Source organism: Hemiscyllium ocellatum, chromosome 28 (assembly GCF_020745735.1).
Source record: "Hemiscyllium ocellatum isolate sHemOce1 chromosome 28, sHemOce1.pat.X.cur, whole genome shotgun sequence".
Taxonomy (NCBI): domain Eukaryota; kingdom Metazoa; phylum Chordata; class Chondrichthyes; order Orectolobiformes; family Hemiscylliidae; genus Hemiscyllium; species Hemiscyllium ocellatum.
This window is the reverse complement of record NC_083428.1, coordinates 2,327,050-2,340,497: the sequence shown is the minus strand read 5'-3', so window position 1 is coordinate 2,340,497 and position 13,448 is coordinate 2,327,050. Positions and strand designations below refer to the sequence as shown.

General features: G+C 41.7%; 1 protein-coding gene across 1 annotated transcript in view; it reads right to left on the bottom strand.

Annotated features, from left to right (window-relative positions):
* Positions 1 to 13,448, bottom strand: part of ell (elongation factor RNA polymerase II) — a 146,146-nt gene that overhangs the window by 48,056 nt on the left and 84,642 nt on the right. Inside the window, exon 4 of the mRNA XM_060846236.1 lies at positions 4,995 to 5,158. Coding sequence (XP_060702219.1) covers positions 4,995 to 5,158 — 164 coding nt within the window. The remainder of the gene's footprint in view (positions 1 to 4,994; positions 5,159 to 13,448) is intronic.

Here is a 13,448-nt window from a genome sequence, read left to right as displayed (position 1 = left end):
GAGTTGGGAGATCATGTCGCAGCTGTATAGGACATTGGTTAGACCACTTTTGGAATACTGTGTTCAATTCGCCCTGATATAGGAAGAATGTTGTGAAACTTGCAAGAATTCAGAAAAGATTTGCCAGGGTTGGAAGATTTGAGCTATAGGGAGAGGAGGAAAAGGCTAGGGCTGTTTTCCCTGGACCCTCAGGGGTTAAGGGGTGACCTTATAGAAGTTTATAAAACCATGAGGGGCATTGGTTTAAGATGAGATCGGAAAGATTTGAAAGGACCTAAGGGGCAATTTCTTCATGCAGAGGGTGGTGCGTGTATGGAATGAGCTGCCAGAGGAAGTGGAGGAGGCTGGTAATGTTTAGAGGCATATGGGGCAAATGAGACTAGATTAATTTAGGATATCTGGTTGGCATGGACAAGCTGGACTGAAGGATCTGTTTCTATGCTATACAGCTCTATGACGGTATGATGACAATACTTCAACATTCAGATGAAAGGCCATGCAACATGGAAGGTAGCACAGTGGCTGACAGGTTTGACTAAATCAAACAGTCTGTGTGCTCTTTCTCAGATCCAGTCAGCTCTGCCAAGGATGACATACAGATGTTGCGCCAAATCAACTCATTGTCTATAAGCAGTGAGCAATAACAATGAATGAGAGTGGCACAAATGATCAGAAAGTGACTGACCAAGCAGTGGAACAAGGGAAGAGAACAAAGAGACAGGAAGGGACCACTCAATGGTTTCTGAATCAGACAACTACTATTCTCCCTTTGATCATTTTCATTTTATTCATAAATCTCAGACTCTTTAGCAGATATATTCTAAAAGTCTACCAAAGATCTAGCCATAAGACTTTTTTTAATAAGTACTTGTTATTGCCCTCTTTTCAAAAAGATTCCAAGATTTTATTCTCAGGGACAAATTTCTGAAGTTCTTGATAAAAACAGAGAACATTATCAATTCCTTTATTCAAACAACAAATCATTTCAGCCACAATTCCCGTGTGTTCAAAACGATGAAATCAATCTAAGTGTTCAATAAACGTTCATGACTTTTTCTTCTTCCTCTTCACTCTCTTCCATATCTTTAAGGTAACAGATCTTGCAGGATACAATTCTGGAACCTTATCCCAGTGAAGTTGGAGGTAAGGGAATGGGTTGGCGTGATCCTAGATAGTTAAAAATCACACAACACCAGGTTATAGTCCAACAGGTTTAATTGGAAGCACTAGCTTCTGGAGCACCGCTCCTTCACCAGGTGGTTGATCAGGAGCAGCGCTCTGAAAGCGAGTGCTTCCAATTAAACCTGTTGGACTATAACCTGGTGTTGTGCGATTTTTAACTGTGTACACCCCAGTGCAACACCGGCATCTCCAAATCATGATCTTAGATAGTGCCAATCAGCAACAGTCAACAGTAAATTGTAAAGTCCTAAACATAAAAATAAACACACTGACAGCAGGGAGGTATAAACCTTGAATGTAAATTGGGAATGTTGGACTTAACTAGATGGAGTCCAAATTAAACATTCGGTTTGTTTTATAAAGGAAAGTATATATATTGGGAGGGGAGAACATAAAACTCATGTCAGAAATGAGTGATAAGAGTAAGGCAGAATTTGGGTCTTGTAGGTGAAGATGGAGAAGTAAAAGCAAGGAAATGAAGTAACAGATTGTTACGAAGTTGAGATTAGAATGGTCAAATCTACAACATTATGTGCTCCAAGATGACTAGGAGGAAAAGCTTGCCATTACAAATAGTTACACATGGTGATCGCAAAGAATTCGAGACTGAGCTAATAAGGCACCAACTCTGCACAAACTGCAGTCTCTGTAACTTGGGCTACCCTGCTAATGAAGTGGTATGGAATAGTAAAAGTGAGGGGCTGGGAGCCATAGACATCTAAAACAGAGACAAGAGATGTATTAAACTAGCCAACAAGAGCAGAGATGCTGCATTGGGTGGAGAGTTAGGAGAGGATTTATGAGTTCAAGAAAAATAGAACAATTCGAAGAGTTGGTGATCACCTAGAAGAATCATGGCTTTCTGGTGAATTAAGTTCCTCTAAATACAGTATTGCATTCAGACATTTCTAATGCAGCCGCTCACCATACACCTAGATATTTCCCAATCCTTCATCTTCAGCTGCTGTTAAGAGACAGGATTAGGATACTGAAGTTAAAGAAAAGCTGATGAAAATTGGCTGCAACATACAAGCGCTAAGCAGCAACATTTCTAATAGAGCTGCAGCAATCATCATAATTTAATTCTCTAAGCATTCATTATTGGCAATTGGAATCCATTGTGCAAGCTGTTTTCATCAACCTATATTTTCTAATCAATCTGTAGGGGGATGTTATTACATACCTCTGGAAAAGGTGGGACCTGAACCTTGGTGTCTCAGTTCAGGGGTAGAGACACTATCACTTCACCACAAGAGGGCCCTCAGTGTTTTTATCAACAGCTTGAATGATAAGTGAAATGTGCACCGCAGTTAAGCTTATTGAGCACAAATCATGGGACATGATGGTCTCAAGCAGTTTTCCTCAAAATGAGTCTGTGGAGGGGTGTCTAACGATGAATAACTCATGATGGCAAACTTGCCTGATGATAAGCCCAAATTTGCTTGAACCAAAATAACAAAAGTAAATAATGTGGGTGTGAGAAATATGAAATTAAAAAGTGCTGGGAAAAGCACCTGTGGAGAGAATCAGGGTCAACCTTTCAATTCTTCAGAGGCAGCTTCTAGCGAGTTTTGAGAAGATTTGTAGCTAAAGTTGAGGTTTTGGATGTAGGTTTGCTCGCTAAGCTGCAATGTTCATTTTCAGACATTCCGTTACCCTCCTAGGTAACATCTTCAGTGGGCCTCAGGCGAAGCAATGCTGAAAATTCTTGCTTTCTATTTGTATATTTGGGTTTCCTTAGGCCGGTGATGTCATTTCCTGTTTTTATATATTTTGGAAACAATTTGATTTCAAGTTAACATATGCGCCCCGCCTTGAGAATCTCCACCCCAATCCTGCTCATCTCCTGCAAACACACACTCTAATCTACATGTTTTTAATGGCCACATATTTCATTGGCCAATGGTCTCCTGTCTAGCCTCCCACCTTGCATAAGTATCAACTTATTCATAATTTTTCCTCTGGTAGCCCAATTCACACCAAGTCCAATTCACTTTGATCACTGACTTACACTGCCTCCCAGTATGGCGATGCCTTAATTTGAACACTCTTATCTTGTGTTCAACCCTTCCATAGTCTTGTCGCTAGGTACGTAACCTCCTCCAGCACTACATTCCATCAGTTCAGGCCATTTGAGTATCCCAGGAGGAGGCATAGGATTTTCAAGACAGGACACTAAAGACACGGTTAAATTAAGCCTTCTAGATGGGAGCATCGTTATGGGACTGTTTCGGGTTAATGGGATTGTATTTTACCGTATGTTCTGAAATGTTTAAATTCATTTTTATTCATTTTACATAATAAACTTCTGTTTTGCTGTTAAAACTAAGTCTGAGGTATTGCATGCTTATGTTTCAGTGATAGACTGAGTAAAACAAAAAAAAATCAAACAACTTTTCCAGACTTCAATCTGGGATCTGGCTTGCTCAGGAATAGCATCAGTTGGGATCATAACATGGCTCTGTGATATATTTGCTTGGTATCCTTCTTGTAGACATCATTGGAAGACTTTAATATTTTAAATGCATTATATAAATGGGAGTTATGGCTAGGATTACCTACAAAGCTCACGAATAATAAAGAAAAGATTGGGCACCCAGATTGAGTGGATGGCTCGGAATCGATAGCCTTGTATATTTGTGTTTACTTTTACTCACATTGATATTTAACATTAATGTAAACTGTAATGAGAAGTGGAGTTCTGCTGTTGTGTGTAACAGACTGTCACATCTCATTCTCCAAATGTCACTCAACAGTGAGCCAAATCATTAACGAGAGAACATTTTGATCTGTAATTGTAAACAGTCGGATCCAGTTACACATGGAGCCACACAAGTGGGAAGGTGTTAAAAGGCTGCAACACTAAAGAGTTTGAAGAGAATCAAACCACAAAAAAAAAAGACTGATAGGAAACTGTCCCACAATGACACCAAATTCCACTCCTACAAATTTCACTGGGGGTTTCTGCCAACTGCCCTGAAACAAGTGCATTAACTGGATTTCCTCTGAGGCATTGATCAGTCTTCTCCCTGCACTTATGCCAGGAAGTGTTACCTTGAACTGGGATTCACAAGATCTCCTAACTGGGGCTTTAGGAGGTTGTTCCAGGAATTGTTTAATAGTTCAATGCAATTAGGACTCAGGAGAACTCCTGGGAACTTACAGATACACTACATTTTGGGGCGAGGTCTCTGGAAAAGTTCTGGGAGCTGCGGGAGACTCAGAAGAATCCCAATCTTTCCACATTGCTAATTTCAAACATTCCGGAATACAGAAGGGGCTAAACACAAAATTAAGGGGTCCTTTCACTTTCCTTGCAACGTACATAAACCTACACAAAAATAACCAAAGAACGGCGGATGATGGAAAGCAAAAGCAGAAATTGCTGAAAAACTCAGGTCTGGCAGCATCTGTGGAGAGTTAACATTTCTGATCCAGTTCTGAAGACAATTCACTGAACCAGAAACACTAACTTTGTTTTTTCTTCACAGATCTTGTCAGATCTGCCTGAGATTTTTCCATCAATTTCTGTTTTTGTTCCATCAACCTAAGTTTAGAAAAACATATATTTTTGTTTTCCTTAAATTTTCCAGCTCACTGAGAGGTGAAATACTTATAATTAAGTTGCACTGTCATCACTACCAATAAGACTAGTTCAGCATTCTGATCAAACCGATCAGAGCATTTGCACACACTGAGGTTCAGAAGGCAATTTAAATAGACAGCTCAGAAACTAGTCAGTCATAAAACTGAACAGCGGGTCAGGAGAGTCTTTGACTAGAATACAACTAGTAAGTTCAGGATTTTCATACCTCTGTATCGGCCTCCCAGTTTAATAACTATAGCGCCACGACTTCGAGTCTCCTCCTCTGCTTGAGTCATACGCTCCCTGGTCATTTGGTAGGAGTCATCAGTCGCACACACAGTGATTTTATCCTGTATGCCTCCAAGACAGTCTAACATCACATTACCGAAGCTATCAGAAAACAAACACAACATTCAGTTAGAAAGCATTCTAAATATGAAAGGTAAACACAAGACGACACCCCCATTACACATTATGCAATCTGTTAGAAACTTCCATGAAAGCCCTTTGGATTTATCCAGAGGGTACCAAAGCCATGATGAACAACAGGAATAAGTTCAATGTTGAACAGATGTCTTAGCCAAAGAAGCCTCTAAAATGGAGAGGGACAGTGAGGTTAGCAGCTTCTGAAACAGTGTGCGCACAGGGGTAACAGCTTCTAAAACAGCGCAAGAGAGAAGGATAACAACTGCTTCTGAAACACATGACAGAGTGTGGGAATATCAATTTCCAAAAAGGCATTGGAGAACAGGGACAGCACCTTCCACAACAGCACAAGCGGACATAGGGAGGGAGGCAGCTTCATGAAGAGTAGGAAAAACAGCTTTTTGTAAGAATGCAAGAATGGGGACAGCAGCTTTACAAAGAACGGGACAGAGTGGGTAAAGCAGCTTTATTCATGGGATGCAGACATTGCTGATTGGGTCAGCATTCCTCAGTATCCTTGCCAAGCTGATGGTGAGCTCTGTTCTTGAACTATTGCAGTTCATTTAGTGGCCACAATGCCTTTAGGAAGTGCGTATTAGGGTTTTGACCCAGTGACAATGGAAGAGCAGACGTTTTTCCACATCAGGACAGTGAGTGCCTTAGAGGGGAATTTGTAGATGGCGATATTCCCACAAATCTGCAGCCCTTGCCCTCCTAAATGTGACGGTCGAGAGCTTGCAAGGCATTGTGGAAGGCTCTTTGATGGATTTCTGTGCTGCTGCTGAGTGTTAGTGGCGTTGGGAGTGAATCTGGAGCCACCAAGTGGGCTGCTTTGTTCTCAATGATGTTGGGTTTTTGAGTGTTGTTGGAGCTACACTCAAGAGAGCAAGTGGTGAATATCCCATTACACTACCGATTAACATTTTGCAGTGGATAAGCTTTTTTTTAAATACTCATCTTGGATTATCCTGAGGGCAATTAAGAATCAACCATATTGCTATGGCTCTGGAGTTACATGCAGGCCAGACCAAGGAAGGATGGCAATTTCCTTCCCTGAAGGATATTACTGAAACAGACGCGTTTTCCAGACAATCGACAATTGGTTCACAGTTGTCATTAGACTTTTAACTCCAGGCTTTTATTGAATTCAAATCCCACCATCTGCCATGGCAGGATTCGAACAGGGTCCCCAGAATGTTACCTGGGTCTCTGGATTAACAGGCTGGCAATAATATCACTAAGGCAGTTGCCCCCACTGCTGTGTAGAACAAAGGGAACCCTTGCTCCTGATGTGTTTTTGAGCTACAGTATTTATATGGCTAGGGCAGTTCAAATTCTTCTCAATGGTGACCCTCAAGACGTTGATTGTGGGGAATTCACCTGGTAATTGGCGAAGATAGCAGAGCAGAGGCACTATGCTAGAGCTCCTGGTCTGGGTGCCGTCCCCTTTGTCTTTTTGTTTCTGGTTTCCTCCCTCTTTTTTTTGTCTATTTTCCTCTTTAAAAGCCTTTATTGGCATCTTTGGCATGGTGAGAGCAGACATGGCCTTCCAACATGAGTGGTAGCGGCAGCAAGAATCATTGGGTGGGGCAGGGGGTTGATTTGGTTTGGAGTGAGCCCAGTGCAGAAAGAGAGCCCCGAGGTGGAGTCAGCAAGGTAGGCCCAGCGGTGAAGTGGCGGCAAGAGAGCACCACAGCAACATCGACTGCATTGATAGTCTCCAATGTTGGTGTGCCCAGTGTGGGCAGTGGCAAAGGTGAACCAACCCAGTGGCGAAAGATGAAACCTGAGAATTGGCGCCTTAAACATTAGTTGGCTCAGGTAAAGTAGTGGTGGTTCTGAGTCAGCTCAAAACTATTGTGCAGATTGATTCCTCTTTAAGCTATATCTTTTCATTTTCTATTCTTAAAACTATCAAAACAACACCAGATGAAATATTTTCACTTTTATATTTCACTGTAAAACACAGGTGACAAATCATTCATTCATTGATGGAAATATCATTGAATGTCAGAGGCGATGGCTAAATTCTTGTTTCGTTCAATATGGTTGTTGCCTAGCATTTGTGTAACATGAATGTTACTTGGTGCTTGTCACCCAAACCCTGGACATTGTCCAAGTGCTGCGACATTTGGAGACGGACTGCTTCTGAAACAGTCAAGCGCATGCCAGAGGAGCAGCTTTAAAGAGCAGAGCTGTATGAGTAGTGGCGGCAGGAGATAAAAGTGGGGCAGACAGCCCCTTCAACCTGTTAGAGCTGAAGTGTGATGTCACAAACACAGGTGCGCGATTGGTGTATAGTTCACAGAATCATACAGTACAGAAGATGCCTCTTGGCCCATCAACTCTGTACTGCCAAAACTATACTAATACTATTCTCGTCTCACCTTCCAGCACTAGGCCCATAGCCTTGAATGTTAGACCATTTCAAGTGCTCGCCAAAGTGCACTCTCGACCAACTACCCCCCCAGGTACTGCATTCCAGACTTCCCGTTACCTAGGTGAAAATCATTTTCTTCAAACTCCCTTTAAACTTCTTACCTTCTTATAAAAAGTGTGTTCCCTTGTTGCTAACCTATCAACTAAAGGAAAAGCTGCTTTGTACTTACCCTGTCCATGTTCCTCAATCACATACACCACTACCAGGTCTCCCTCATTCACCTCTGCTCCAAAGAGAACTTGAGCTTATCCAGCCTCTCTTCATAGCTAAAGTGCTCCATCCCAGGCAACATCCGGGTGAATCTCCTCTGCACCCATTCAGTGCAATCATATCCATCCTACAGCGTGGTGACCAGAACTGCATACAGTACTCCAGCTGTGGCCTAACCCTTCTGTACATCTTCAACATAACCTCCCTGACTATTCTTATATTAATGATTTGCACACAAGAACAAAATGCAATATTCTCAAATTTGCAGATTTTTACACTGCTAACTAGGAAAAGTTTGGAAGAAGATGTAAAATATTTTTAAAAGGACTTGGACAGACTTAATGACTGGGGAAGAACATGGTAGATGGAATATAATATGGAAAAAAATGTAATCATCCACTTTGATAGAAACTACGTTGAGTATTTGTGAATTGCTAATCGGATGGTAAGGATAGAGGTGGAAAGTGTAGATGTGCAAAGGGATTTGGGTGTCTTTGTCAATAAGTTATTGAAGGCTAACATGCAGGTACAGCAAGCTATTAGCAAGGCAATTAGTATGAAACATTAGCCTTTATCATCAGAAGAAAATTAAAGAGTATAGGAGGAATGAAATCTTGCTTCAACTGTACAGGTTCTTGGCTGGAGCACATGGTGGACTGATCTTACGGTCTGCTGAGGGATTACAAGCAGTTTGGGGTTAATTAAAAAAAGAAAACCACAAGAGAATAATCTCTGGATCACAACATGAGCCAAATGCAAACTGACATCGAGCAAAAAAGATTAGAGGTAAACATGTGGCTTGAAGAGTGACGTGGGAGAAATGGGTTCCATTTCACGAAGTACTGGCAGCAGCATTGGGAAAAGGGACTTCTTGTATTGGGACAGGTTTCATGTGAACCATGTTGAGAGCAGTGTTTTGACAAACTATTTAACGATGGTTGTAGGATAGAATAAAATCCCTAAAGCATTGAAACAAGCCATTCAGCCCAATAAGTCCATACAAACCCTGTGAAGATCATCCACCCAGATCCATCTCTCTACCCCATCTCTGTAACCCTGCATTTCCCATGGCTAACCTAACATGTCTGAATACTATGGGCAATCTAGCATGGCCAATCCACCTAACTTGCACATCTTTGGACTGCAGGAGGAAACTGGAGCACCCAGAGAAAAAAACCCATGCAGAAATGGGGAGGAAGTGTGACCTCCACACAGTCACCCAAGATTGGAATTGAACCCGGGTCTCTGGCACAGTGTGGCAGTAGTGCTAACCATTGAGCCACTGCGCTGCCATTTTAAACTAGTCAGGGGGAGGGTTCAATTGTTAGACAGGTTTAAAAGTATCAAAACAAAATGAGAAAGCAGAGGTGCAAGGTAGTTTTTATTTAATTCATTGACAGGAATGGGGATTTCTGGCTAGGTCAGCATTTATGCCCTAATGGCCAAGAGGACAGTTAAGTATCAATCTCATTGCTGTGGGTCTGGAGTCACATGTAGGCCAGACCAGGTAAGGATGGCAGTTTCCTTTCCTGAAAAAGGATTAGTGAATCATAGTGAACCAATAGTTTCATTGCCATTGACAAACTCTTACTTCCAGATTTTTTAATCATTAAATTCAAACATCACCATCTGCCATATTCATTTCCCAGAGGGTACTTAATGTCTGGAAATCTCTAGCCAGAGAGTTGGAGAGAAGGTTAGATCACATATTCAAAAATATAGATTTATTTCTGAGATAGCATGGAGTTAAAGTCTATGATGAACTGCCCTGTCAGGAATTTAGGCCTGGGGTGGATCAATTGTGATCTTATTCAATCAAGGGGCTAAATGTCTTCCTCCTGCATCTACTTTCTTTAACGTTCTTCTTCCATTTAAAAAAAAGTACTGATTGCAGAACCATTATGGAGGGAATTAATGGCTCAAACCTGCAGTTGTCACGATATAATGCCTTAACTAATCACAACACCCTCAAGTCCATTCCAAGTAGTCTCCACATCACTTCAGTAGTCTCAGGTAGTTATCATGGTGGACATGATACGAAAGTAACAGGGCGAGCTAATGAGTTAGATGCTTCCATATTATGGATTCTGTACATCTAAAGCACATACAGATTAGTCAAGCTGCAATAATGCACATCCAGACTGACAGAATGAAGGAACTGATCAACTGTCAAAGATAGTTCTAAGTAGCAAAAAGAAAGTGACATCCTTGTCTCTCAGCAGCTATAGGATATTAAAAATCACAACACCAGGTTATAGTCCAACTGGTTTATTTGGAGGCACTAGCTTTTAAAGTGCTGCTTTGTCATCAGGTGGTTGTGAAGCAGAACCATGAAACACAGAATTTAGAGCAAAAGCTTACAATATCATGCATCTGAAAAGATATATTGAACAAACTTAGATGAAGTCTTTCATCTTTTGGAATGGGTTTGCTCATTTTGGTTCTCCAAATCAGATGCAGAATGTCAGTTTAACTGTTACTTCCTTTCCTGTTCTGAACCAAGCTCCATTCTCTGCTGAGCCCACTGCTCTGTCATCCTTTCGCTTGGATAAGTGCTGCACTGCAAGGTGGTCTCCTCTGGATGGGACTTAAACCAAAGACCCCAGCTGCACATCTCCAAAAGCAGAGTGTTGTTACATTCAAACAAACATTCTTCCCTCAACCAGAATCCAGAAACAGGTTAACCTTTAAGTGATTGCCAAACAGTTTGAGAATTCTGTTAAGTCACTTTGTATATCGCCTTAAATCATCCTGTGCATTTTACATATTGGAATAAAAGCTGAGTTTTCAGTGAGGAATCACTTGTAGACTCACAACAGGACTAAACCCGGCATTGCTCTGACAGAATGGAAAAGGCATGGCTGTTTTGGGTTAACACAGTTCTGAGGGAAGTACACAAAGAGGGAATAGTTTGTCAAGGTAAGAAACAGTGCAGATCTGTCTTTGGAATTCCATTATGAATTGTTTGAGATTTTGTCAAGATTAAAGTACATAAAAAAAAACAGCAGTGAGAGGTTCTAAACACCCACTGCAAAAATATTAAATCACAAAAAAAGGGGACAGTCAATTCCCACCCCATTTCCAAGGGGAAAATATTTTTAGCTTCTACTTATATATTACAGATCATAATTACCGAGACATACGAGACACTACAATGCCAAGATCTGAACACTGTTGGCATCTACACAAATGGGGTTATCAGCTGATGAGGCATCTCTATAACTTCAATCACACTCCCCACGTTTTGTTATGTTCCAATGCAGAAGTGGCAAGAACTTTCAAAAGCTGATTGGGGGCAAATGTTCACAGGTAAAGGGACGGCTGGAAAATGAGAAGCCTTCAGAAATAAGATAAATGAGAATCCAGAGAAAGTAGATTTCTGTTAGGGTGAAAGGAAAGGCTGGTAGGCATGGGAATGCTGGATGACTAAAGAAATTGAGGGTTTGGTTAAGGAATAGAAGGAAGCATATGTCAGGCATAGACAGGAGAGATCGAGTGAATCCTTAGAAAAGTGTAAAGGCAGTAGGGGTATACTTAAGAGGGAAATCAGGAGAGAAAAAAGGGGACATGAGTTTGTCAAATAGAATTAAGGAGAATCCAAAAAGGTTTTTACAAATACCTTAAGGACAAAAGGGTAACTACAGAGAGTATAGAGCCCCTCAAATATAAGCAATGTGGCCTTTGTATGGAGCTACAGAAGATAGGGCAGATACTAAACGAGTATTTACTGTGGAAAAGGACATGGAAGATATTGAATGTAGGGAAATAGATGGTGACATTTTGAAAAATGTCCACATTACAGAGGAGGAAGTGCTGGATGGCTTGAAACGCATAAAAGTGGATAAATCCCCAGGACCTGATCAGGTGTACCCTAGAACTCTGTGGGAAGCTAGAGAGGTGATTGCTGGGCCTCTTACTGAGATATTTATATCATCGATAGTCACAGGGGAAGTGCTGGCAGACTGGAGGTTGGCTAATGTTGTGCCACTGTTTAAGAAGGGTGGTAAGGACAAGCCAGGGAACTATAGACCAGTGAGCCTGACGTCGGTGGTGGGCAAGTTGTTGGAGTGAATCCTGAGGGACAGGACGTACATGTATTCGGAAAGGCAAGGACTGATTAGGGATAGTCAACATGGCTTTATATGTGGGAAATCACATCTCACAAACTTGAGTTTTTTTGAAGAAGTAACAGAGGATTGATGAGGGCAGAGCAGTAGATGAGATCTATATGGTCTTCAGTAAGGCGTTCGACAAGGTTCCCCATGGGAGACTGGTGAGCAGGTTAGATCTCATGGAATACAGGGAGAATTCACCATTTGGATACAAAACTGGCTCAAAGGTAGAAGACAGAGGGGGGTGGTGGAGGGTTGTTTTTCAGACTGGAGGCCTGTGACCAGTGGAGTGCCACAAGGATTGGTGCTGGGTCCAAAACTTTTCTTCATTTCTATAAATGATTTGGATGTGAGCATAAGAGGTACAGTTAGTAAGTTTGCTGATGACACCAAAATTGGAGGCGTAGAGGGCAGCGAAGGAGGTTACCTCAGATTACAACGAAATCTTGATGAGATGGGCTAATGGACTGAGAAGCAGCAGATGGAATTTAATTTAGATAAACGTGAGGTGCTGCATTTTGGGAAAGCAAATCTTAGCAGGGCTTACACACTTAATGGTAAGGTCCGAGGGAGTGTTGCTGAACAAAGAGTCCTTACAGTGCAGGTTCATAGCTCCCTAAAAGTTGAGTCGCAGGTAGATAGGATAGTGAAGAAAGCTTTTGGTATGCTTTCCTTTATTGGTCAGAGTATTGAGTACAGGAGTTGGGAGGTCATGTTGCGGCTGTACAGGACATTGGTTAGGCCACTGTTGGAATATTGCGTGCAACTCTGGTCTCCTTCCTATCGGAAAGATGTTGTGAAACTTGAAAGGGTTCAGAAAAGATTTACAAGGGTGTTGCCAGGGTTGGAGGATTTGAGCTACAGGGAGAGATTGAATAGGCTCGGGCTATTTTCCCTGGAGCGTCGGAGGCCGAGGTGATCTTATAGAATTTATAAAATCATGAGGGGCATGGATAGGATAAAGAGACAAAGTCTTTTCGTTAGGGTGAAGGAGTCCAGACCTAGAGGACATAGGTTTAGGGTGAGAGGGGAAAGATATAAAAGGGGCAACTTTTCACTCAGAGGGTGGTATGTGTATGGGATGAGCTGCCAGAGGAAGCGGTGGAGGCTGGTATAATTATAATATTTAAAAGGCATCTGGATGGGTATATGAATAGGAAAGGTTTGGAGGGATATGGACCAGGTGCTGGCAGGTGACACTAGATTGGGTTGGGATATCTGGTCGGCATGGACGAGTTGGACCAAAGGATCTGTGTCTGTGCTGTACATCTCTCTGTGACTAAGTGATTTAGATTACAACCTCAATGAAAAAACAGTTGTCTCTTCATGTAACAAAGCAAGTTCCTCTGGCAATAGAGCACTTTGGTGATAGTGACCATAATTCTGTTATGTTTACTTTAGCGACAGAAAGGGACAGGTATATACTGCAGGGAAAGAGTTATAGCTGGGGGAAAGGCAATTATAATGCAATTCGGCTAGATTTAGGATGCAT